Below are 26,785 nucleotides of genomic sequence, written 5' to 3'. Positions count from 1 at the left end.
GAAGCCACTTGCAGAGGGTCACACAGACCCCAGATCTCCGGGCTGTTCCCCTCTGTTCTCCAGCTCCAGAAACCTTGCAGCCATCAGCTTCGGAGGGTGGGGGCTTGGCCCAGGGGGGCCCAGAGCCACCCTCCAATTTGCCGCTAAGACAAGGTGCCGCCCCGCTGGGCCCTGTAAAGCAAGCTGTGAACTGGCATCTGAGGACAAGCTGGCTGGGTCCTTGGGGCGAAGGGGCAGAGAGGCGGAGCCAGAGGATCTTCCACACAGAACCTGAAAGCACAATGGGCTGGTTCACAGAGAAGTCAGATGTGGGTCAGCTACACGGCCCCAAGAAATATGGGGCCTGGGACAGCGGCTGAGAGCTGGGAGAGCGGAGGATGCCAGAGCCCAAGGTACTGAGCACACAGCACGGTGACAGGGCACTTGCTCAGCCTGTGCCAGGCCCAATGCTGACGGTGGCAGACCAGGGAGAAAGACCCAACCCTGTCTTTCATGAGCTTCTGACCCAGTGGAGGAGAGATAAGCACACAAATCACCATAAACCTTGTGATAAACACCCTAAGACAGAGGCAAAGGAATGTGGGAAAACAGTAGAGGCCTATTTCAGCATGGGGAGCGAACCAGGAAAGGCTTCACAGAGGGAATGTGGGTGGCACATAACCTGTGCCTTAAAGGGGTAAGAAGTAGACAGGAAAAACGGGCCTCCGACCATCGCCTGCATCTCCCAGCGCCTGCACTGCGGACCTGGCCAGACATTTGCATGCTCCTCAGTTTACGTCTGCAGTTGCTGGCTCCTCCGAGGTACGCAGGCGTGGGCACGGGGTTGCTATTTAAAGTTCTTACAGGGCAGTGACCAGAAAGACACGGCCCTCTTCCCGCCACCCGTGAATTCTCTGCAACCTGATCGCAGCCCTGGGCAGAGAAGGAAAGAGCAACACATGCCAGCTACCCAGACCAGAGCCTCGCAAGGAGTTCAGTGAGCATGGATGGTGGCTTTCCCGCCAGAGTGTCCCTGTGCCTCGCTGCACCCCGCACGGGCCGGAGCCGGAGAAATCCCTGCTGACCACAACACCCGGGGCAGGCAGCTTGACAGAGACCCGAGGGCAGCACCAGGTCCATCCTGTCCACTGCACAGAGACAGAACAAAGGAGGCACTCAAGTGTTTGCCACAGAAGAGACAAACAAGAAGACAAAACAACTGGTGTCCTACAGGAATGTGACTTCCAAACCTGTTTGTCTTTCTCTCTGGACACCCTCCAACCCAGGAGTATCAAGAAGCAGAGCAGAGAATAGGAGCTTCTAGGATGGACGGACGGCTGAGAAGGCCAGAATTACAGTTACGGCTTTGCAAGGCTCCTTAAAGACCCCTTAGTTCAGCTTCCCACTTGTTTCTTGACTCCATGGCGGGTGGGGACTGTGCTATGAATAAGACAAATACAGATGTATGGGCAGCACCTGGCAGAGTGCTGGACACAGCGACACAAAGGGGCTCAGTAGCCGTGACGGGGTGGAAGGAATGGATGAAGACCCGTGATGGCTCAGGCTGAGACGGAGGATGCTGAAGGGGGAGGTGGTGGAGGAGAGCCCTCTCCTGGCAGTGGGTTTCCAGCCATGCTCTCTCCAATGCCAGCGACTCTTGGGACCAGCGTTGCAGTATGCAGCTTTGAAAGATGCCAGGAGGGGCCAGGTCCTCTATGGTCTGTCCGGGCCCTTTGACAGGCTAGCCTGGTGCTATGACCCATGTGTGCTTTTCTCTCTACCTGTCTGAGTCCTCTTGGCCTAACCCACATTCACTCCAGCCTTCAATCCACTGTGCCAATGGTAGGACCTGCCTCCCAGTGCTCGCTTGGAATAAAGGAGGGAAAGCCCTCTGAGAACCACATGAGGAAAGCTGGTCTCCTATTACCACCTGTGTCCCAGCAGACCTCCAAAACAGAGAGGGAAGGTGACATATCCAAGACCACATAGCAAGTCAGAGGCCCAGCTAGGAAGAGAACCCAAGGTTCTTTCCAACAGATCAGGCTCTCTCCCTTCCCCTCAGATTCCATCCAGGTGGGGCCTTGAGTGAGGAAGGGACAACATCACACAGCCCAGGGCTTCTCCCCTCATTAGCAACGTCCGTCTGTTCCTCCCCTTGGATCCTGTACCATTTGCCTCCTCTGCTGGAGCTGGCTCCTTCTAGGCAGGCCCATGTCCTCTCTGTGCCATTCTGAGCCCATTTTCAAGGCTATCAATAGGCAGCAATCCATCCAACCCGTGAGACCCTAAGTGCTTCTCGCTGTCTTGGACACTCACGCTTCCAAGGCACCTCAGGCTACCATGCCACTCATTCATTCACGCAACGTTTCCTGAGCACCTGCATAATGCTAGGACCAGGGACCACTAAGAGCTCACAGCCTGGCCGGGAGATCATGACAATTCCAACTACAACACAGTGTGGTAGATACTATGCTAAGGGTAACACGGGAGCCAGGAAAGAGAAATTCCCTCTAGAAAGCTCTGAGAGTCTGCCTTGCTCACTGATGAACTCCCCAGGGCTTGGCACAACCAGGCACTCACTAAATATTTGTTCCGAGACGGATGGGTGCATGGATGGAATATGACTGTGAATATATTCTCAGCAGATCAAAGACGACTTCTTGGAGGTGAAGACTAAGCTGTGTCCTAAAAGATGAGTAGCAGCTGGCCCCAAGGGGTTGGGGGAGGGAAAAGGCTTCACAGAGAGGCAAGAGCAGGCAAGCAACATGCAGGGCAGCCAGCCCAGAGTCTCCAGTGCTCAGTGTGGATGCCCAAAGCCGCCATGATCGTGGGATTGGAGGTTACCAGGAGGTAAGGAGAAGAGGAGAGGGTGGAAGCGTGTCCCCAGGAGGAAAGGCAGAGGTCTCAGCAGGGAGCTGATGCCCCTCTCTCCTGTTGCTGCTCCTCCACCTCCTCCCCCTCCCTCCTGGCACAGTGCAGTGGTTGGGCAGGGTGTGGGGAAGGGGCTGTGGCTGATGGAGTGCCCCGCGGGGGAAGGAAGTCTGCTGCCTGACACAAGGCTTCATCAGACGTTCCCTCAGAGACAGGCCTAGCGAGCAGCAAGGCTGGGCTCCCCTGTGGGTCTTTGCAAAGGAAAATAAAGCCTTCCAGGGAACTGCCCGCAGACTAGTTATCCCAGGACCCCATAGGATCACAGCCACTAGAAGAGGGGGTGCACAGGGGGCCTTGGCAAGGGTCACACTCAGAGACAGAGAGACAGTCCTTCAAATCACCCATGGCTGGTCATCTTCACACCAACTTGGAGAATTTTACATCTCCAAGTGCCACCTGTGCAGCTGTCCCCACTTCTCCACCTCACTGACTCCCTGTCACTCCTGCAGCAGGCAGGTTCCTGGCCTCAGGTACCCACGATGAGTAGGAGGCGAGGGGAAAGCAGAGCAGAAGGCACTTTCCACCCTGAAATATTCAGCAGGTCGCAGTGCCAGCTGGTGAGCAGCCTGGGCCTTGGGGTTTCATGGTCCTGGGCCCCACCCAGGCTGCTGCTAGAGGAGCCCCGAGGCTTCTCGGGAGCAGAAGTGATGTCACCCAAAGAGATGGTGGCCCGGCCAGGGCTCCAGCTGAGAGCTGCCTCGCCTGGGCCGGACTCAGGCCTTGTCTCTGCAGCTCCTGGAGCTCCAGGTACCAGCTCCGACCCTCTCGCCCTGTCCTCAAGCGTTCCATATGCCCATCATCACATTCGAACCCAGACCATCCCTGTGAGGCTGAGGCCACACAGCCAAGCCTCCGGGACCTCTCTGTGATGCCGCGCTATGTCTTTACATCTTTGGGCCTCAAGTACCCCTGTTCTGGAAGGAAAGACAGAGAGAACTCAGCAAGAGGAATGTGGGGTGATCTGGACCAGACGAAAGAATGAGTGGCTTGTTCTGTGCACGTGTGTGTGTTGGGAAGGGGGAACTAGAAGCAGAATTGGGTGCTAAAACTGGAAGCAAAAGACCCAAGCTTTGGCTGAATGGAGGAAGACCTTTCCTGCTCTTCTCCACACCGTCTTCTGAACTTCCTCCCCTTCCCGAAACCCCTGCCCTCTGAGCACGCCAGATTACTTTCACCGCCCTGAGCACACGACATTCCCTCCCTCTGGCCTTCTGTCCCAGCATCTGCTCCACCTAGACCATCTCAGCCCCTTGCTCTTCCCGAGCAGCTCCCTCCAGGCAGCTTCCTGTTACCCCAACCCGCAGGCCTCTGCACTGCCTTTACTGCCCCAGCAGAGCATCAGCACCGTGCGTGCGGGATCCCAACTCCCGCCATGGGACGAGCGGCCCCTAAGGCTCTGCCACCCTGGGACTCTTGCTTGCAAGATGTCTACTGACCCCTGGTCCACGGCAACAAGAAACCACAGGTCAGCCAGAAAGACAGCATGGTCTGGGAGCACTGCACCAGGAGTCTAAAAGATCTGCGCCCTGGGTCCTGGCCCCTCTGATCTCCTGGGGCCTGATCAGTCCACTTCGGGCACCTAGAACCCTGTAATTCAAATGCCTCTCAGGAAGTAGATCTGGGATGACAACACATGGGAAGTGAGGAACAGCAAAAGTTCCGCCCCGGCTCTTTGCCCATAACCACTAACACTCTCTCCTCCTGGCCGGAGAAGCCACTTGTGCAAAGGATGCTCCTTAGAGGCTGAGAGGGCGACCATGGCTAGGAGTCTCTTGAGTACGAATCCTTGTCACATAATACACTGCGTTCTTCTAGAACTGCGACTAGACAGGGCCTTACGGCCCTTGTCCACTGGGTGGCAAGACAATAGACAGGGACAAAGTTTAGTTTTTACTAAGCTCAACCACCTCATAATGAAAGCTGAGGCCCAGAGAGAGTAAAGAACCCAGCCAAGATCACACAGCTCCTGTATTATGTCTGTGGGCAGGAGCTCTGTGACTGACGTGAGGGGCAAACGGGGCCAAGTCAGGCATCCCTTAGTTCTATTCTCCCTTTCCGATGCCATCCTCACAGTGACCACGACTCTTTCTCTAAGGCCAGCCAACAGGGACTACTCTCAGCAAACCCTGGCACAGAATGACACCTTGCTCTGACCAAGGACAGAACCCAGCTCTGGCCACAGAGAGGAGTAAAAGCTCTGATGCACCTCGAATTCTACTGCCCAGCGAAGTGGTCACACAGCACGAAAGACCGGGATCTTCCAAGTCAGGCAAACTGAATCTCAAATGCATGTGACAGGGAACATGTCCACCTCGAGAGCACAGGACCCTCTAATGCTTTTGCCTGCACTATCCATCTCCATTCCTGGGGGCACCACTCTTGGGCCACTCAGTTCAGCTGGGACTGACTCTGCCACCTGGCTCCAAGTTACCCAGGCCCAGCCAATGAAAACCAAACCTGGCACTTTCCTTGGAATCACGGGGAATAAGTTATGTTGTTACTCTCAGACAGGCGAATGGAAGCCTGGAGCTGCTGCTGGCTAGCGTGCTCAGGCAGGGAAGAATTTGCCCAAGAATGAAGCCACCCAGAGGAAGCCCAGCTCAGAGGCCAAATCCTGACAATATCGTTTGGGCCCCTGGATCCAGCCAGACCTGAAGCCATTGGATTTCTCAGTCATGTGAGCCAAGACATATCCTTTCTGCTTAGGATGTTGTGTATTGCCATTAGTCACTTGCATCTGAAAGAGGTGTGACTTATAACAAGAGCAAGGAAAGCCTGAGAACTTATCCTGCTCCTTTCAGGCTGAAGGTACCAGGGATCTCTGCAGCAGGCCTAGTGACTCAGGGAGGAGCCCAGAGCCAGGGAAGGCAGAGAACAGCCTCGGAGGGGAGAGATTCCTTACCTGTCCTGGTTTGGCCATGGTCTCAGTTTCTGCAGCAGGAAACACTGTGGAGAAGAAAGACATCTCATGAGACTCCCCTGTGCTCTGCTGTCTTCTTTTCTTTCTTTCTTTCTTTTTTTGCTGAGGAAGATTGGCCCTGAGCTAATACCTGTGCCAATCTCCCTTATTTTGTATGTGGGCCACCACCACAAGGCCACTGACAAGTGGTGTAGGTCCATGCCTGGGAACCAGACCCAGGCCACCAAAGCAGAACACGCCTAACTTAACCACTAGGCCACCAGGGCTGACCCTGTTTCCTTCATTCTTTCCCCCAAATTTCCTCACCCTTCCTTTCTCCCAAGGGCATATACATCCGCTGCTGTCTTCCAGCTGCCTCCAGCCCTTCAGGTTAAATTACGCCCAGAGACCTGGCTCAGGGCCAGATGCACTTTTCAGAGGACAACCCATAGATAGCAGGTGTCCAGACACTCACACCATGATGGAAAAGGGACTTGGAACAGAGAGGGGGAGTGGGCACGACCACTGACCACGTGACTCCTCCAGGCTGCGTAGGGCACTTCCCCAGATGTTGTCTCCCTTAATCCTCGCAGCCATCCTTCCCAGCATCAGATTCCCCTTTTCTATAAAGGAGTGAACCGAGGATGGAGGGTCAGGGGGTTAAATAATTTGCCCAAGGTCACACAGCTTAGACGTGAACTCAACGAAGTGCTGATTCCAGAGTCCATGCTATCTGCACCACGCGTGTTCTCCTTCCAAGTCACCAAGGACGGTTTCAGAGCCCAGGGCTTGAGGGTCTGCAGAAGAGCAGAGCCAAGGGGCTGCGGGTCCCCTGGTGCAAATATCTGAAGGGCTGTCCATGGTTCCTGGGTAAGGCAGTGAACACTTCTTCACCATCTGCTCGAGTCAGGCACCACACAGCAGTAAACAAAAGAGCTTTTAAAAACTCTGCTTTTCTGGGCCTACTCTGGAATGGGGAAGAATAACAAATGCAGACGTACATCAGGCTGCGATAAGAACGAAGGAGAAAAGATGAAGCTTGGTCAGAAGTGAGTGACAAGGGGTCAGTCCCAGGTGGAGTGGTCAGAGGGTCTCATGACCCACGTGGACACCTGCAGGCAGTGCGGTCAAGGAGCTCGGCGTGGCGATGTGGAAACAGAGAATGGGGGTGGGGACACTGGTGGGATGGGGGTCGGGGACAGCGCCTGCGTCCACTGTGAAGACTTTGGACTTTTCTCTGATGGGACAGAAGGTCATGGGGGGGTGGGGTGTGACTGAACAAACAGGACACAGGATCTCACTGCGGGGGGTGTCAGGAGACGGGGTCTACAGTGAAGGAATAAGAAACAAAGATATCTCACCGAAAAAGAAATGAGAAAAGGGACGTAACTGGTTTGGAAAGGGGAAGAGCACGGGGAGGGGCTGGGCTAGTGAGCACCCACAGCAGGACAGCAAAGACACAAGGGAAGCATCTTCTCAGGGTTAGAGGAGCAGAAAGGACCGGCGCTTTCCGGTTTAGTCAGGACGGCACAATTCCATCTTACTAACCATGTCTACATATTACTTTTTAAAAGTAAAAATAACTACCAGACTTACTCAGTAAGACCTACAAGGAGCTGAACTAGGAGAGGGGAGAGACCAAGGAGACGTTTCAGCTCCGCCTTCCAGTTCTCCACAGACCACTCCCCCCACTAAATACTTACGGGAGATGGGCCCTGACCCCAGTCCACAATCCTGCTCTCACTCTGGGGTCACAGGTGGGGTGACACAGTGGGGAGAACACGGGTGTTGCAGTCAGACAGGTCTGGATTCAAATCCATTTTGTCATTTATTAGCTGTGTGACCTTGAGCATCCTGCTCATCGCTGAGTTCAAGGTTATCTCAAGGGCGAAATTGGGGCTTTCCCTGTCCTGCCTCGTAGGCTTGCTGGAGGATGAGCCATAACTTAGGTCAAGGGCAGAGCACACGAGGCCCGGCCGAGCGATGTTCTCAATAAATGGTGGCATTCGCTGTGGGAAGTTCCGAGGACAGGGCTTTGTCGGGTTTGCCCTTGTGTCCCCACTGCCTGATTACGAGGCCTCCAAACTGCAGTCAGCAGACAGACATGAGACGGACAGAGATCGGCCTGCAGCCACAGGGGAGTTCGAGGAAACCCTGCTGTTCCCCTGACAACCAGGGGCCCCTGAGGCAAACTGCAGCCCTCACCAGGAAATGGAAACTGCCCCTGACAGCGGACAGGGGCCCACACTGCCCCCAGGGTCTGGCCGGGAGCCAGCTCCGGGTTTCCTCAGGCCTGGGCAGAGGGTGAGGGAGTCCCAGGGCCGGCAGACAAACAGGGACCTCAGGAGGCCCAAGAAGCCAGCTGAGGCCTGTCACCTGCACCTCCAGCCTCAAAGCGTTCTCCTTTGGCCTTGTTGCTGGAAACTTCAGCTGCTGGCTGCAGCCCAGGCCCATCTGGACCAGAGCCCCTTCCAAGGAGAGACGGCTCAGAGGAGGGGCCTCGGAGGCTTTGGGAAAATACTCTCGGCTCCGAGAGCGGTGGATGTGAGTCTTGTGGGCACATGAGAAGCAAGCTTCCTCCAGAACTAGATGCTCAGCCTGCAGTTTCGGGGGCTGGACTCCCACAGCCCCTCCTCTGAGGCTCAGGGAAGCTCTGCAGCTCGTCACAGCGGCGCCTTCCACCCTGGCTCTGCAAGGGGCTCTGATCCCTCCCAGAGCAACCCACACCACACTTCTCAAACTGGCTGTTACATAAATGTTTTAGATCCAATGTTTCAGAATCCCAGAGGGCCCCTGGTGAGCCACTCCTCCAAGCCCCTCATTTTCGAGACGGGGTGAAGCCATGTCAGGGAGGATAAGTGACTTGCCAGGGCCCAGACAACAGCCAGCCTCCTGACTCCCGGCTCCAGGTCATAACAGGCCTCCACACAGCCTTGGGCCAGGGCTGCAACGGGACATTAGGAAGAGTTCACGGGAAAAGACCCTGGTTCTGGTTCCCATCTGTCTGTAATCTCAGACAAGCCAGGTTCTATCTCTGGACCTCAGTTTCTACATCTGTATAATGGGAATAACACCGCTCCCTCTTTGGGAAATCCAGCGTGGACGTGGGAGGCTTTCATAGATTTCAACCAGGGATTTTCACAGCAAAATCTCAGAATATCAGTCCTAGGAGGGTCCCCCTGCATCCCGGTCACAGGATTCCTCTCTATCTCCAGCCCTCCCAGCCCATATGCAAGTTTCATCACCTTGGTTGAAACAGCTTCTAAAGGCTGGCAGCTATGGCCACTCTAGACGTGCGCCTCTCTCCTCCCAGGAACCCTGAATCTCTTCTGACCTGGATATCTAAGAGGACTGATCATTCCAGAACCCATTCAAGGGTAGGGTTGCCTGGGGGCTTTTGCAGATGTGACCACCCCCACCTTAGACCTTTAGACTGCAAGCAATCACGCTACTTCCTTCCTCTTGGGAGCTCAGGACTGACTCTAGGAGGAAGGTCTGGGGTAGAGAAGACACCAGAGCTGGAGGACCTGAGGCTCACCACTGCCCAACCAGAGAGTTGGTGGAAACTGAGAGCTGGACAGGGATGGGGTCTTGTCCAAGTCATGCAAGAGGCAGGGGCCTGGAGATCAGACCTACCTGGGAGTCACAGCTCTGCCTCTTACCAGTTTGTGGTTTAGGTAAATTACCTTAATTAAATCTCAATTCCACATCTGCAAAATGCATATAAAAAAAATATCTCCAGGGGCTGGCCCGGTGACGTAGTGGTTAAGTTTGTACACTCTGCTTCTGCGGCCCAGGGGTTCACAGGTTCAGATTCCAGGCATGGACCTACACACCACTCAACAAGTCATGCTGTGGCAGCATCCCACATATAAAATACAGGAAGACTGGCACAGATGTTGGTTCAGGGCCAATCTTCCTCACCTCCCAAAAAAAAAAAAACCCCTCCATGTATTGAGAAATAAATGAAACAATGGATGAAGAGCCTTTAGCACGGTGCCTGGCACAGAGTGAAGGCTCAACAAATGGTAGCTTTTATTATGATAAATCCAAACATTTACAAGGGAGGCAGTATGACATTATAATAAGGAATGCAAGCTTTGCAGTCATGGCCTGAGTTCAAATCCTGACATTGCAAATTCTTAGTTTACGACCTTGGGTGAGTTATGTTATTTCTTCTGACTCAGTTCCTTCATCTCTGAAATGACAATCTCATAAGATATTTGTGACAATTCAATGAAGTATCGTAGGTAAAATACTGGCATGGTATAAAACTGGAATGACCAGTTACAGATTAAATGTTTAAAAAGTGGTGGCTTCTGTTATCACAACCAGCATTATTAGAGCAGTGGTCTCCCTCGTGGGGTCCTGGGCACCACAGTTCACTGGGCTGCAGGACGAGAATATTACACCTCTCTAAATTTTTTTGTCTTGTCCTTGTATGTTCCATTTTTGATGTCTGTTATGCATACATAAAGTTAAGACACATATTAGGGACTTGGGCTTGTTGAAATACACGGTGAAGAGTGTGGACTCAATGGAAGGAAGCCGAGGGAGGAGGAGAGAGAGGGGATGTCAGGCAGAACAGCAACACCAGCATAAGAAAAAGCATTTTTGTCCTCAAAAGGTAGCTGGTGGGCTGTGGAGGACTAGAATGCACTTTTAGGGAGGGAGGAGCTGTTGAGTGTAAGGGGGTGAAACCAGGCATGTGTGGTGAAGGCAATTTGAGAAAAGTTAAAAAATAGCCTGGAAGATGATGCAAAAAGTCACCCAGACTTCTGTGCCCCAGGAGGACCCAGGGAACTCCAACCTGAGCCGTGTCACTGCTTTGCCCACTCACTCTTCCCCAACGGTCCCCTTCAATGCAGGCCCTCTTAGCTCAGCATTCAAGGCCCTTGGTATCCTTCTTGACTTACCTGCCTTCATCTTCCTCCCCTTCACCAACCACCACACCCTCTCCCCCCTAAACCAGGAATCTCTCCCACCAGTATTTTCCATTCAGCCCTCTGGCATCAAAACCAGTGCTTTTTCCATTCTGGCTTCATCACGACCACCTGGGGAGTTTTTCAAACTTACCAAAGTGTAAGGTCAACCTCCAGAGATTCCGATTCAACGGTTCTGGGGTGAGGCCTGAGTTGTGGTAATTTTTTAAAACTTTTCTAGGTGATTCTGCCAACTCTTCTAGGAAGCCAGGAGGGACTTCCCCTCCTTGAACCCCCACAGTACTTTAAACCACCTACACTTGACTGGCCTGGGTCAACCACTGCAGACGCATCATTCCTCTCCTAGACGGAAGCTGCTGGCTTCCAAGGTGTTGTAGAAAAGAATCTGTACCTCCGACTCTCCAGATTATTTGATTTTAGTCTTTCTTTGTCTTTGAGCTCCTTCACAGCTCAGTAATTTGTAGATAACTGATGGTAACGCAAAATAATTCTTATAAGACATGCTCATTCTGTCCTGTCTGGGAAAGGCCCAAGTGACTTCCCTTCCCCTCGGGTGGAAAAGCCAGTTTGCCTCCATTTGGACATTCCTTTCAATATAAAGGTGTCTACTGATTCTCTTCTGCCTGGTCCAGCCATTAATTAAACAGTAGAAGAAAATCTTTTTTTTTTTTTTTGAGGAAGCTTAGCCCTGAGCTAACTACAGCCAATCCTCCTCTTTTTGCTGAGGAAGACTGGCCCTGAGCTAATATCCATGCCCATCTTCCTCTACTTTATACGTGGGACGCCTAGCAGTGCCACGTCTGCACCTGGGATCCGAACCGGCGAACCCCGGGGCCCCAGAGAAGCGGAATGTGTGAACTTAACCGCTGCACCACCGGGCCGGCCCCTATAGAAGAAAATCTTTAGCACATGATCATTTTTATACCTGTGTGAGTTATTATTTTGCCCTTCCTTAAAAATTATTGTACGATATGCTACTTTGTTGCATCCCTACCACCGGGTGTGGCTCAGAAGGATTGTGGAGTGAAATGCACCGAGTTGTTTTAATGCTTTCTTTAGTGACCCCCTTGAAAAAATCGCAGAATAAAAGGAACCATCCAGCCTAATGGTTTTTAAACTGTGCTTTATTCCTTGTTATATAGCCCGGACAGGAAATACCTCGAGGGGGTAAGTAAGATGCCCAAGGTCACAGAGAAAATTAGTCATTAAGCAGGGGCTGATTTTCAAAAAAATATGTATTGAGCATCTCCAGCATGCCCACTGATAGGAGTTGGGGGTAGAACAGAAAATGAGACAGATGGACCTCCCGCCCCCATGAAGCTGGCAACCTAGTGCAGTAATCTGCAGGGTTTTTTGATCCTATACACCACCAGTAACAACAGAAAAAAAATTAAGCATTCATTATGATAAACAAAAATATACTCTTTAAGCATGAGATTAAAAGCATATATGATAAGCGGTCTAATAGTTTCTTCCTGTGCCCCAGGAAATCATCTTTAGCGGCCCCCAGGGCGTATGCACCCCATGTCAGAGGCCTTGGCTTATAAAATCTAGACCCTTCCCTTCCCCTTTTCCTGATGGCTCCTCCCTCAGCCCGCAGGAAGACACTCGGACCAGCCCCACCACCCTCTAGAAGCCTCGCCTTTGGTGAAGCTGGAGTCAGTGCCACTTCTGGCCCTGCGCCTGGGCAAACCCCCCAGAAGCAGGCACTCGGGTTTCTTAGAGAGCAGCGCCTTTCCCTCTCCTGACCCAGAACCACTGATCCTTGGGCTGGATAAGGCCCCAGGAGATTACTGGGCTGCCCCGGGTTTGGAATTGGACTGGCCTGGGTTTGAAGCCCAGCTCAGGTCACTTGTGTGAGGGACAGCAAAGTGTAGTGTCTCACAGTACAGAGAGTGGAGCCAGCGTGGCTGAGCCTGAAGCCTGGCCTGCTCTTTAGAAGCTGTGTGGCCGTGGGCAAGTACTTAGGCTCAAATGTAAAGTGTGGGATAAAAACAGTGCTACTGCAGAGGAGCCGTGGTGAGGATGAGAAGAATTAAGACATTTCTAGTGCTTAGAAGAGGCCCCGGCACATAGGACACGATGTAAGTGTTAACATTATTTCTTCCCTAAACTTTTGACGGCCCATTTCCACATCTGCAAAATGGGCATGGTGAGAGCATCTAACACATCAAGGGTGGAACCAGGGCAAGTTAGAAGGGTTCAAGTAATAAAATAAGAGGTTGCTATTTTATTATTATTTAAGCAGTACCAGCATACCCATTTTACAGATGAGGAACTGAGGTTCAGGTCATTTGCCTTCTCAAGCACCACACCCTTCCGAGATGACAACAGCAGTACTTGCTTCTCGGCACACAGGACTCTACAGTTTACAAAGCACTTTCGCATCTGCCATCTTGTAATCTCATGAGGGTGGGTATCAACCTCACCCTCACCCTACAGAAGAGGGTGCTGAGGCTCCAAGAACCCAAGGACAGTCACTCCTCCCTGACCAGGGTCTGTGGGGGCTTCTGAGCCCAGGAGGAGAGGAAATGGAGTGTGGCTGGATTCCAAACCACAAAGTTTATAAGCATCAAGGCACCCCCCACACACACTTCCTCTCCTCTGTTGCAGGGTGGTGGCGGGTGGACATACATGTTCAGAAATCAAGGTAGAGACCACATCCTGCTCTTTGTCCCCCCCAGGAAGTATCTTAGAAAGGTTGGGTGGGGTGAGGCTGGTGATACCACTGGACCTCCCCAGAAAATCCTAGAATAGTACAACAAGAAGAGCCGTGCAGCTGCAACCCATTTGTACCAGCTGGGTGCCCTGGGCACATCCCTTACCCCCGAGAGAGGAAGGGACTAAAGCCCAGAGGGGCAGGAGTGTGCCCAGGGCACCCAGCTGCTTAGTAGCGGCAGGGCAGGGGCTGGGGCTGGGCTGCAGCCGGGTGGCCCAGGGCTCCCTCTGGGTGCCGCAGTGCAGATGCTGCAGACACCGCCAGCACTGCAGAGCTCCCCCACCAGGTCCCCAACTTTCCAGGGGCAGCCCCCTCCTCTGCACATTCACATCCATACTCTGCTCCAGCAACAGCTGGTGCCCTTAACTCAGAAACAGCAAATATTTTGTGTGTCCCAGCAGCTGGTGCCTTGGGAACAAAGGGCGGAAGGCAGAGGAAGATGGGTGAGTGACTGTCACAGCTGCAGAGGGGGGTGGAGGCCTCTGCCTCCCTCCCCAGCCCCACCCAACTCCCAGAATCTTAAATCTTAGAAGAGTTGAATCCTAAAATACCAGTCCTGGAAGCGGCAGCCAGTTGAGCAGACTTTGCTACAGATGGGTAACTAAGGCCCAGAGAGGGAACGGGCTCGCTGGAGCACCGCCAGCACCTGGAACTGTAACCCCAGCTTTCCAGTGACCCCCAGGCCAGTGCCCTCTGCACGGCACAGGGCCTGCCAGGCAGAAGGGCAGGGTCCGTGGGAGCTGAAGCAATGTCGGCCATTCACCTGGAAGGGGAAGGGCTGAGCAGGTCAGGATATGCCCGCTAGGTCAGTGGAGCCACCAATTTAAGGTGTGCTTGGAGCAGGGGAGGAGGGGGAAGTGAGGGAAAAGGGCGGACTCTGGGGAAACCAGAGTCCTTTCTCAAACCCAAGAGCCATATGGCCAAATTTGGAATCGTCTAGAAGACCCGCCAGGGTCTAGCGAAAAGGAGGGAGGAGGGAGGAAGCAAAGGCTGACTGTCCTCCCAAAGGACCCCTGTCCTTTCCCCTTAGAGGCCCTACCAGGGAAAGCCAGCTTTCCCAAGCCTGTAATCACTCCTTGCAGCTGACAAATTAATCGGTTTTCACAGCCATTGTTTCATCTGAGAGGGGCTGGGTTTAGCAGCCCAGGACTGGAGAGGGACATTGAGGCTCAGAGAGGGACAGCTACTGATTAGAGGTCACACTCCAAGTTGATGGAGCCGGGATTCGTACTCAGGGTATTTCAGCCTGTGCTGGTATTCTGGGAGTCATCTGAAGCCCCCAAGCTTTGGGAAGGCGTAAACTGGGTAAACTGGGCTTCCGGAGAGCAGGAAGAAGGGTGGGGCTCTGCCCTACCACAGGGCCCTTGCAGCCCACTTGGGAGTCTCCTTTCTAGCCAAGCAGTGATCCGAAGGGGGCAGGAGGGTCCTTGAGGGCCTGAGGTATGGACAGCCAGTCCTTCATCAGCTTGGACCCTGAGAGCCCTCCCCCCAACATACACACAAGCCATTTCATAAGCGGCTGGAGGGTCTGACTCTTCACGCCCTCTGTCTTCGGCCTCGGTCACACCCTTCTCTGCGGGTCCTTAAGACTCCCATGCAGTTGCCCCCAACCGCAGGCCCTCAAAGTCTCTCCAGGCTCCGCACCCTTCCCCAAGCCCGCAGCCTGCAGCCGGCGCGGCCTCACCCCGGGGCGGCCTCACCCCGGGGCCAGCCGCCCCTAGACCACACCCTCTGCAGAGCCGGCCCCCTCCCCCGCCTCACTCCTCCCCTCCCCCAGCCTGAGCGCAGTCCGCCTCCGCGTCTCCGCCTGCTGCCCCCCGGACACACCCAGCCCGCGCCCCTCTCGGGTGACCGCGCCCTCGGTGCCCGCGCCCAGTGCCCGCACCTGCCCGCGCCCCTCCTGCTCCCGGGCGCCCCCTCCCCGGAGCCCGCGGCCCGCGATGACTGGGCGTTTAGGGCTCGCCCCCGCGTCCCTGCAGCCCCCGGAGGCGGTCCCCCGGCGTGATCCTCTCCCCAGCCTCGACCCACTCACCGCGCGGCGGAGGCCTCCTGGCGCGGAAGGGCAGCCGGACAGCCGGGCAGCCGAACGCGAGGATACAGCTCGCCGAGTGGGAGCCCGTTAGCCGAGCAGCAGCGGCGCGGCGCGGGGCGGGCGGGGAGCACAGCCTGCGCTCCGGGGCCGACACGTGGCGCGCAGGGGCCAATCGGGCTCGCCCCGCCTCCCGCCCCCCCCCCCCCCCCCGCCAAGTTCCTTCTCTCCTGGAATCTTAGAATGTCGCCAGCCTTGGTGGGGGGAGGGGGGGGGGCGGAATCTCGGTCAGGGCTCAGCCCCCGGACCCGAGACCTAGAGAGAGGAGGGGGATTTGGCCAAGGTCACGCGGCCGTTCAGGGCTGGAAGTCAGGGCTCCCGCCTCCCAGTTCTGAACACTTACCCCCCAAATTACTACTACTCGCCGAAGCTTTGTTGAGAAACAGAGCATCGAGGCTTGACAAACTTGGGGCCAAGCCCTTTATCGGCCTGATCAGATTCCGTTCCTCAGTAGCCCCATCAGGTCGGTGACCCTACTTGGTCACTTTCTGGAGGGAAGAGAGCCCAGAGAAATTCAGTTCTATAACCAAGGTCGCACAGCTAGTCAATTGTGAAGTCGGGATTCGAACCTGGACCAGGTGACTCCAGAGGGACGGTATTCCTGCTTGGCTCGGGGGAGTGCACAGTCTAGAGGAAAGGCAGAGACAGCAGTTACAATCCAGGGCTGTGGGCAAAATGCTAGAACATAAAAAGCAATAAACTGAGAATCCAGAGGAAACTGAGAATGATTGTCCTCCGGGGGATTTGTAAAGACTTCCTGGAGGAGGCGGTGATGCGGTAAATGTCGGTAGTACCTCCCCCCCACACATGCACACTGTCCCTTAGAAATTCTTTGGTGAAAAGATGGCAATCCTGGGCTGCCACTCAGCTGCTGAGTCTCCTTGGGCAAGACACTTAACTGCTCTGATTATCAATTAGCTTATCCAAAAGATAGAGATACTCAAAGCTTTTTCCAGGGTTTGTCCTCAATCTGTCACTAGTTCAGAGACCTCTAAGCTTCCTGTAGTGATACTGGTTGGAAAGTATGTCCTTTCATCTATTCATTCCCCCAACAGACATTTAGCATGGAGCACCTGCTGCTCGCATCACTGAGCTGGGAGACGAAGTGAGTGAATGGGAAGTGGGGCCCTGACCTGCCCTCACAGAGCTTCCACTCTCGTGATATATAGATGGTCGGGTCATAGCTACAATAAAGGTTAGACAGTTGTAATCTGGAAGCTATGACTTGCTGTGATGGCCCTCAGCAGGTGGACCCAGCCTAACCTGGACCTCTGAACGAAGGTAATGTTAAGTTGTGACCAGAAAGACAAACGGAATCCAGTAAGACTAAGAAGAAATTAATTACCTTAAGGTGAGATCTGCTGTCAGCTGAAGCAACACCTTCTGAGATAGACTATGGGGGGACTAGCCCCAGTGAGGATGGAGGTGGAGTTTCCTCCAGCATCATAATAGTAGCTGCTGTTTATTGAGCATTTTCTATGAGCCCAGCATTGTTGTCAGTGCCTTACCTGCAATGTCACATTTAATCCTCACAAGTCATTAATAAGTATTTATTCAGCACCTGCTATGTGCCAGGCACTATTTTAGGAGGCTTATCAGCAAGCAAAATGCAGATGTCTGCCCTCCTGGAGTCTGCATTCCAGCAGAGGGGAGATAGACACACAACAAGCCAACAGGACGATGTGTTAGGAGGTGACAAGTGCTGTGGACAAAGAGAAGAAGAAGCAGATGAGGAGTCCCAGGCTGACGGGGAGAATTGTTATGTAGGGGGTTTGGCAGAGGGAGTGAGAGCGTGGGATTTGAACAAAGCTGTGGAGGTGGTGAGGGAGGTAGCGGAGCTGAACAGGGATCTGTGGGAAGAGCGTTCCAGGAGAGGAAACGGCAGATGCTCCATGGCAGGAGCGGGCCTGCAATGTTTGAGAAACAGCAAGGAGGCCAGTGTGGCTGGAGTGGAGTGAGCGAGAGGGAGAGTAACAAGAGAGCGGAGATAAGGAGGGACCAGGGACTGAATCATGTGGGGTGGGAGGGGGCCTTGCGGGCCCTCTAGGGGCTTTGTCTTTTCCTCACCTCGGAGGTGCTGGGGGAGCTGTTGCAGAGTGTTGAGCAGGGCAGGGATGTGACTTTTTTTTTTTCTCCTTTTTGGGGGGAAATTCACATAACATAAAATTCACCATTTTAACACGAACAATTCACTGGCACTTAGAACAATTCACTTCACAATATGACATCCATATTATGCAGCCACCACCTCTATCTAGTTCCAAAACTTTTTCATCACCCTAAAAGAAAACCCCATGCCCATTAAGCCGTCACTCCCCATTGCCCCCTCCTCTCAGCCCCTGGCAAGCACCAATGTGCTTTCTGCCCCGGTGGATTTACCTATTCTGCGTATATTGTATTAGTGGGATAGTACTCTGTGCGGTCTTTTGTGTCTGGCTTCTTTCACTTAGCATAATTGTGGTCAGGGCTCTCTAGAGAAGTAGAACCAATAAGATATACAAACATAGATATATATGAGGAGACTTATTATAGGAATTGGCTCACATGTTATGGAGGCCAAGAAGCCCCACAGACTGCCAGGGGCGGGGGTGTAAATCCTGGAGTCCAAATGCCAAGAAGCTGGAGCTCTGAAGTCTGAAGGCAGGAGAAGATGGAGGCCCCAGCTCAAGAAGAGAGACAGCGAATTTGGCCTTTCTTCGCCTTTTGTTCCATTCGGACCCTCAGAGGATTGGATGATACCCGCCCACACTGGTGAGGGCTGCCACTTTACTCAGTCTACTCAATCAAATGCTAATCTCTTAGCTAACCAAGTGCTAACCCTCACAGACCCACCCAGAAATAATGTTTTGCTAGCTTTCTGGGCATCCCTTAGCCCGGTCAAGTTGACACATAAAATTAACCATCCCAATGATTTTTTTAAAGTTCATCCATGTTGTAGCAGTTATCAGTACTTCATCCTTTTTATGGCTGAGTAATATTCCCTTGTATGGATGTACCACATTTTGCTTATCCATTCATCAGCTGGCGCCCATTTGGGTTGTTTCCTCTTTTTGGCCATTGTGAACAGTGCTGCTATTGACATTTGTGTACAACTGTTTGTTTGAGTACCTGTTTTCAGTTCTTTTGTGTATTTACTGAAGAGTGGAGTTACTAGTTTGTATAGTAATTCTATAGTTAACATTTTGAGGGACTGCTGAGCTGTTTTCCATGGCAGCTGCACCATTTTATATTCCCACCAGCGATGGGCGAGAGTTTTCCGCATCCTAGGCAACACTTGCTATTTTCTGTTTTTTGTTTTGAATGCTGTCTTAGATGGTATGAAATGGTACCTCATTGTGATTTTGATTTGCATTTCTCTAAAGACTAATGATGTTGAGCATCTTTTCATATGTTTGTTGGCCATGTGTACATCTCTTTGAAGAAATGTCTATTCAAGTCCTCTGCCTGTTTTTTGATTGGGTTGTTTGTCCTTTTGTTGTTGAGTTGTAGGAGTTCTTTATATATTTTCTGGAGATGATGTATTTCTTAAAGAGTCTCTCCGACCCCCTGTTGAGAATACTGACTACTGTTGGGGGCTGAGAGTAGAACAGAAGATCTGTTAGAAGCCTTTTGCAGTAATACTGGCAACAGATACTGATGGTTCAGCCAGAGTGTAAAACGGTATAAATTGAGGTGGTTAGAGACCAGATATATTTGAAGGTAGAGTTAACATGATTTCCTGAAGGACTGGATGCAAGTTGAGAAAAAAAGAGAAGAGTCAAGAATGACTTCAAGGATCTGAACCACTGGAAGGATGGAGTTACCGTGAACTGAGATGAGTGAAATTGCAGGAGGAGCAATTTTAGGGGTGGAAGTGGGAAAAAGATCAAGAGTTCAGGTTGGTGGGGTTTTTTGTTTGTTTGTTTGTTTGTTTTGTGAGGAAGATTGGCCCTGAGCTAACATCTATTGCCAATCTTCCTCTTTTTGCTTGAGGAAGATTGTCACTGAGCTAGCATCTTCCGCTATTTTGTCTGTGGGATGCTGCCTCAGCATGGCCTGATGAGTGGCGCTACGTCCACGCCTAGGATCTGAACCCGCAAACCCTGGGCCACTAAAGTGGAGCATGCGAGCTTAACCGCTGTGCTACTATGGGGCCCCAAGAGTTCAGTTTTTGACCAGTTCGTTTAAGATTTCTGTTAGACATCCAAGAGAAGATGTCAAAGAGGCAGTTGGATAGACAAATCTGGAGTTCAGAAAAGAGGTCAGGGCTGGAGACACAAATTTGGAAGTCACAGGCATATAAACACCATTCAAGGCCAGGGAAAAAGATGAGGTCATCAAAAGAGAAGAGAACCCAGGAACACCCCCACACTGAGTCAGGGAGAGAAGGGTTCAGCAAAGGTGATGGGGAAGGAGCTTGCAGAGAGATGAAAGGTAAACCCAGGAGAGTGCGGTGTCTTGGAAGCCAAATGAAAAAAGCGCTTTAAGGAGGAGGGAGTGGTCAGTGTGCCAAACGCTGCTCTCAGGTCAAGTAGGACCAGACCCAAGAATCCATCCGTGGATTTAGCAATGTGGAGGTCAACGTTTCTCGTGCTGTGAAGAGCAGGCTTGGTGGAGTGTTGGGGGTACGGGCCTGATAGGAAAGGGCTGAGGATAGCAAGGGTCGACTATTTCTTCTAGGAGGTTTGCTGCAAAGGCCGGCACAAGCCAGTGGGGTACTGCTTGGTGGGGGATGGGGGTCAAGAGGAGGGTTTTGGTTTCTTGGTTTGTTTAGGATTGGAGACATCGCCACATATTTACATGCAGATGGGAATGATCAGGGAGTGAAACGTGGATGAGGGAGAAGAGAAAGAGGGGAGCAATATTTGGAGAGAGAATGGGGTCTAGTGTACAAGTGTAGGGTCTGTTAATATCCTAGATTTGCATAAAGGTGACTGAAGTTCAGGGAAACTATGGCTTTTGCCCAAAGTCAGTTCAAGTGACTGAGGCAGGATTGAAAGCCAGGTCCCCTTGACTGTAGGAGCCCAGGGCATTATTCCATGGGCTGCAGAAAAATGGCTAATATACTGCTCCTTCTCCTTGAGCTGATCATCTCACTTTTGCGAATCAGTCCTAAGAAAGTAGTTTGAAATACAGAAAAAGCTTTTAAGGCCCAACGCTGTATTTTTTAGCCACAAAAAGAAAACAACGTAAACATCCAGGGGCCGTGGAATAGCAAGTAAAGCATGTGTCACATGGCCTCACTGGCTGATGGAAACAAAGCCTGGAGGGAGGCACACATGGGATGCAAACATCTTCTGGATGTTGTCCCAAGCCCCTTTCTCCACGGAGTGGCCCTTCCAAAAGTGTAAGAGGGACAGTGTGGTGGTGTCTCTCTGGCAGTGATGAAAGCGAGAACACAGGAGTGGGATTCCAGACTTTCTCCTCTCCCTTCTCTGGGCTGTAGTTTCTCTGACCTTAGAGGAGAGAAGTTCAAGACCTCCTGGCTGCCCTCCGGGGAAGCTGGAAGTGGTCGGATACTGCCACCTGTTGGCAGGTCCCAGTTCTGCCCGTCTCCTTCAGGAGAGGTGGTTGCCTAGCATTGGGCGTTCCCAGGGGTGGGTCTCACTTTAAGTTCGCTAAAGGGAGACCCAGGCGGTACTATTAAATCACTGTTGGGAAGGCCCCCTTCCTCCACGACAACTCCCCTTAACGCCTGTCACAGTGCCTGGCATTCCTCCCTAAGAGTTAACGATTGCTTCTCTCTATAGGAGCGAACGTAAGGCGTTTCTAACCACTTGGCATGAAGCAGATTATTTTCTGCTATGGGTCTCAGCAACGTGAAGACAGTTTTGGGCAGGAGGGTGGAGAGATGGAGAAGCAGCATACAAAGAAGAGACAGGCTTAAAAATCAAGAACCATTTTTCTCATGATTTTTATTGCTTATTTCTCTTATTGTAAAAATAAGTTTATTATAGATACTCAAAAGATGAAAAAAATTTAAAGCCATAATCCTACAATCCAGAGATAGACTACATTAACACTATATTAACTCGTCATTCTTTTATTATATGACACAACAATGATAATAATAATAATAGCAACATTTATGGAACACTTATGTGCCACACACTTACATTTTTCTTTGCAAAAAAATTGGAACTTATTGCAAAATTATTTTCTCTTTTATAAACCTTAATTTATTGTGAACATCTTTTCATGTGATTAAATATTCTTCTTCAAAACATTTAAGATAACTATCAAATTCTCCTATATAGTAATAGTATAACTTACTTATCTAATTGCCTATTGTTGGACATTTAGATTGTTTCTGATTTTTTTCAGCATAGCTTTGAGATTGTTTTCTAAAACTTGAATTCCACATAAAATAGTAATGTGTGGTTTTTAAGTCTTTTGATAAATATTGCCAAATTGCCCTCCAGTGAGAGGAAATCAACCCACAATCTCACAAGGTCGAAAAGAAACCATTGAACCTTAGAACCATCACACGTGTTTCGTAAATTGCAAAACATGTTTGCACGCATTATCTCTTCACAGCTGAGTTGGACACTGTCATCCCACCTACAAGACGTGGAACTGGGACCCACAGAGGCTCCATGACGTGGCCTGCGTACCACGGCTGTTTAGTGCCTGCACTCAGACTGGAACTCAGGTTTCCTGACCCCATCCTGTGTCCTGGATCCCTTAAACAAACTCACTTCTTTTGGGTTTAACGGCACATTTGGGTCTTCAGAAGGCTTCTTTGAACGTGAGAGTGTGCTCCTGACCTTCCAGGCAGCTCATCTTCCCAGCAAAGTCAAGCCAAGAGTTTACCTTGACCCCTGAAGAGAAAGGTATAGGAAGGAAAGGCACCGTTACTACGATTATTCTTTGTTAAGTGGCTAGAGTCCTGGTCTACTAATAAGAAGAGGAGAGCTAGTTCTGGCTGGGGTATATGACCTCACACTTTGGTTTAGTTTTATACCTATCTGTACAATAGTAGAGAGACGGGGATGGGACTAAATGATCTGGTAAGATTCTCTTTGTCCTTGCATGTGAAGCCTCTGAGCCTCTACCATTCGAAGATTCCATTTACTGTCGAAGAGTCTGTGAGTGTTTGTTTCAAGATTCTATGAGATTAGGATCCTGTAACACTGAGAGCCTCGTCCTGGGGTTCCAAGATCCCATGACTCACTCAAAATTCTATTGAAAGATTCCATTTGCTCTTAACTATTCTTGTGGGTTTCTCCTTAAATAGCACTTCCTCAGAAATTCCTTCCTAATCCTTCCCCCAGCGCACTTTACACACCCCTCCCCATTGTCTCCCCTGGGATCTCGTTTTTTTCCCATCATAACACAGTCCTAATTGGTAATTAGATATTTGCTTGTGTGCTTTTGGTTAATGCCTGTCTTCTCCACGTCTCTATTGCTTGGTAAAGTCAATACTCAGTGAATATTTGATGAATGAAAAATAAATGAATGAATTCTACAATTCAGATTCCAAGAGTGTTTATTCCCAAGGTCTACTATTACCAACATTACCCCCGCCCCCGCCCAGGGCTGACATCTGGGGAGAGAGTGACCTTTCCAATTTCATGATGTTGCCTGGACCCTCTGTCCACCCACTGCCCCCCCCCCCCCGCCACCATTATTTGCCTCTTGGGATCCCTTGGATCAGAGAGAAGCCTGGGCTATGTCTCTGCTATTGAAACCAGCCTGGAGCAGCTCATTCGTCTATTCAACAAATCTTTATCTAGTGCCCACAAAATGCCAGGCACTGTGCTAATGGACTGGGACAAGGGGTGAGCAAAGCAGACCTGGTCCCAGCTTTCAGAGCTTACACCCTGGAGGGCCAGAGATGGACATTCATGACATAATCACACAAATTCTTATAAAATTACAAACTGTGATGAGAGCTGTGGGACGGAGAGGAACACTGTGCTCAGAGAGCATATGTAAGGCCACGGTCTGGAGCCGGGACCTTGGGCTCGAGGCCACAGGGGCATTCTCCAGGGCTTTGGGCTGGTCCCCCACGCCCACTATCTGGGACACATGGATACTCTTTTTGTGACATCTCTCCCTTGGGGAGTGATTGGCTAGAACTTGGGTTCAGGGTGGTCACCTGCCAAGCTCCCAGCACCTCCCTTGAGAGTGCGATGCCGTGAGCTGGAAGGTAAACCGTGACCTCTCAGAGCCCTTCACTTGCAGGACTTGGTCACTGGAATGTTAAAGCCCTGGAAGGCCAGGGTTCTAGGTGTCCAACACTCTCCTTGAACAGATGGGGAAACTGAGGCCCAAGGTCGCATCAGTGGCAAAGCCAGAACCAGACGCCAAGCTCACAAGTTCCCTGTTTTCTGCTGCTTCCCACCCCACCGCACTACCCTTCTCTTTCCAACAATGACCCCTGAGTCTATACAGAGGGAATCTTGTTTCAACTAGAAGCCAGGAGGGTTTCTACCAGCTTATAAGCAGTAGTCATGATGCAGCAAAACTCTGCAAGAGAGCAAGAGGCGAATGGCTACATCTGGAGGGCTTTGCACTGTGACATTGACTTAGGTCACAAACATAATGAGTAAAAATACACCTGGTGACATACCTGTGTTGAATACCATTCTCTCATTTAACAAACATTTTCTTTCTGAAAATGTAGCTATTTGAGCCTTGAAATGCTAGTTCTTGCTTGTGGCAGCATTGTTTCCAATAGCCAAAAATGGAAACAATCTAAATGTCCTTTGGTAAGGGAATGGACATGTGGTAGAGACAAGCAGTAGAATACTGTGTAGCCCTTTGGAACTACAAAGGGAGGGGGTGGAGGAGGACCAAAGGGGAAAAGGGGCACATGTGTATGGCGACACATGGCAGCTAGACTTTTGGTGGTGAACTTGATGTAGTCTATACAGAAGTCGAAATATAATGATGGACAACTGAAATTTATATAATGTTATAAAGCAATGTGACCTCAGTAAAAAAAAGGAAACAAATTAATTTTCATGGGGGGGTGGGAATATATATAAACATATATATAAACAGGTAGGTCTATGTGGGTGGCCAAGGCACATTGTTGAGTTAAAAAAAAAAAAGCAAGTTGAGTCAGCCCAGATAGCAGTTAAAGTTTGGCGCCCTCTGCTTCTGCAGCGGGAGTTCGGTTCCTGCTCACAGAACCACACCATTGGTCTGTCAGTAGCCATGATGTAACGGTGGCTCACATAGAAGAACTAGGACTTAAACTAGAATATGCAACTATGTACTGGGGCTGGGCGGTGGGGTGGGGGTTGGGGGTGGGGAGAAGATTGGCGATAGATGTTAGCTCAGGGCAAATCTTCTCCAGCAAAAAAAAAAAAAAGCAAATTTAAGAAAAATATGTATAGTGGAAAACCACCTACAGAAAAAAAAAGAACTTATGAAACAATCCTGAATTTTTCGATGGATACACGTATGTGTATGTAAATGCAGAAAAAGTCTGGAGGAACATACACCAAGGCAATAACCTCTGAGGAAAGGGGAGGGGCCATGCATGGGTGGAAGGGCTGGTCAAAGGGAACTTAGCTGCATCTGTAATTTTCTTTTTGGAGAATGGATTTTAGTTACATATTATTTACTTAAGTAAAATTATTTTATGTAAATACCATCCTTTAGAGGAAAGTTTGACAAACTTTTTCTTTTCTTTTTTTTTGAGGAAGATTAGCGCTGAGCTAACTACTGCCAATCTTCCTCTTTTTTGCTGAAGAAGACTGGCCCTGAGCTAACATCCATGTCCATCTTCCTCTGCTTTATATGTGGGACACCTACCACAGCTTGGCTTTCACCAAGTGGTGCCATGTCCGCACCCAGGATCCGAACCGGCAAACCCCGGGCCACCGAGAAGCGGAACGTGCGAACCTAACTGCTGTGCCACTGGGCTGGCCCCTTGACGAACTTTTTCTGTGAAGGGCCAGACAGTACGTCGTTTCGGCTCTGTGGGCCGCGTGTCTCTGCCATGACTCCATTCTGCTGCCCTCGTGCAAAAGCAGCCCTAAACGGTACAGACGAGAATGAGTGTAGCCGTTTTCCAATACAACTTTATTGGTGGACACTGAAATTTGAATTTCATGTAATTTTCATTTGTCACCAAATTTTTTTTTAACCATTTAAAAATGTTGAAACCATTCTTAGTTACGGGCCAGCAGATTTGGCCCAGGGGCAGCAGCCAGACCCTGCTCTAAGTCTGGTTCACGCCTGTCCCTCTCGGCCACACTCAGCTATCTGGCCCTCAACCACTCCTATTCCTGGGCCTTCTTCACGTCCCTATTGTGAACCTCAGTGGCCCCTCCAGCCGCCGGCCAGCTCCGCCTGTCTGTTCTTGGGGACCCTCCTCTGCCAGCTGCAGGTCTGTTTTTTCCTGAGCAAGGCTCTGAATAGCTCCACTCACCTTGGCAGGGGGAACCCAGAGAAAGGAATTTTGTTTGGAGTCCTGGAGAGGCCAGGACTTAGGACTTTGATTTACATTTGAAATCAGGCCCCCTCCTGTTCCCAGGGGTCCCCCGCCACTTCCCTGCTCACACTCTGCTAGCCCCAACAGTCTCTCCCCTACAGCCCCTGCTGCCACATCAGTGTCTCAGCTCCAGGTCACTCCATGTGGACCCCCAAGCCCTCTGCTTCCTGTCATGTTGCCTGCTCATCTGTGCCATTTCAAGTATGGACATCTCCTTTCATCTCAGCAAATCTTTTTCCTCCCCTGGGACGTCCTGAGACCCCCCCTTGCCTCACTTTTCCCAGGATGCCCTGTTGACAGCATGCAGAAGGGGAGAGAGCCCTGGAACCCTGGTGTCAGGAGGCTGAGTTCTAAGCTCAGCTCCTCCACTCACGGTCTGTGCCACCTTCCTGGGTCCTGCCGCCTCTGTGAGCTCAGCATCCTCACCTGTACAAAGACAAGGATGGACTGCGTCATCCTCCAAACCCTTTCCAGGCCCAACAGGCCTCTCTGATCTGAATGTCAGAGGCTACCATTTCAGGTCTAGCAGTGATTTACATTCGTGTGGTGGTTCAGAGCACGTGGGACCCTGAAATCTGACAGAAGAAATCCTGGTTCCTCCGCTCACTGGCAGGACTTGATAAAACGAAGTCTCTAAATGTATATAAATGTTTGGCCTGGAGCCTAGCACATAAACACTGAATACGCGGTAGCAATATTATTCTAATTTTAGAGACCCCGAGTTCATCATACCAAGATTACGCTGTTCTAAGTGTCTGAGTGTTTATTTCTAGGTTCTTTGACTCTAAGGGTCTAT

General features: G+C 51.1%; 2 protein-coding genes and 1 long non-coding RNA gene across 7 annotated transcripts in view; all 3 read right to left on the bottom strand.

Annotated features, from left to right (window-relative positions):
• The window catches only part of ANXA6 (annexin A6), a 49,723-nt gene extending 34,016 nt beyond the window's left edge, over nucleotides 1-15,707 (bottom strand). Inside the window, exons 1-2 of one of the 3 annotated variants that reach the window (XR_011525476.1) lie at nucleotides 15,504-15,707; nucleotides 5,813-5,856 (exon numbers count right to left, since the gene is read on the bottom strand). Coding sequence is in view for 2 of the 3 variants with exons in the window: in XM_070570410.1 (XP_070426511.1) it covers nucleotides 5,813-5,830 (18 nt within the window). In the remaining variant the exon portion in view is untranslated. The remainder of the gene's footprint in view (nucleotides 1-5,812; nucleotides 5,857-15,503) is intronic. The other 2 variants (XM_070570410.1, XM_070570411.1) reach the window with 2 other exon arrangements.
• A 259-nt stretch (nucleotides 15,708-15,966) lies between these two features.
• LOC139075265 (uncharacterized) lies at nucleotides 15,967-17,068 on the bottom strand. The gene is made up of 2 exons (XR_011525475.1): nucleotides 16,906-17,068; nucleotides 15,967-16,187 (listed from the first exon to the last, which is right to left on the bottom strand). It is a non-coding gene; the product is annotated as an uncharacterized lncRNA (long non-coding RNA).
• Nucleotides 17,069-21,436: 4,368 nt separating this feature from the next.
• The window catches only part of CCDC69 (coiled-coil domain containing 69), a 49,833-nt gene continuing 44,484 nt past the window's right edge, over nucleotides 21,437-26,785 (bottom strand). Inside the window, exons 9-11 of one of the 3 annotated variants that reach the window (XR_011525473.1) lie at nucleotides 26,363-26,415; nucleotides 25,308-25,530; nucleotides 21,437-22,360 (exon numbers count right to left, since the gene is read on the bottom strand). Coding sequence is in view for 2 of the 3 variants with exons in the window: in XM_070570408.1 (XP_070426509.1) it covers nucleotides 22,336-22,360 (25 nt within the window). In the remaining variant the exon portion in view is untranslated. The remainder of the gene's footprint in view (nucleotides 22,361-25,307; nucleotides 25,531-26,362; nucleotides 26,416-26,785) is intronic. The other 2 variants (XM_070570409.1, XM_070570408.1) reach the window with 2 other exon arrangements.

This window comes from Equus przewalskii, chromosome 13 (genome assembly GCF_037783145.1).
Source record: "Equus przewalskii isolate Varuska chromosome 13, EquPr2, whole genome shotgun sequence".
Taxonomy (NCBI): Eukaryota; Metazoa; Chordata; class Mammalia; order Perissodactyla; family Equidae; genus Equus; species Equus przewalskii.
The sequence above is the reverse complement of the archived record's forward strand: the minus strand, read 5'-3'. Positions and strand labels throughout refer to the sequence as shown.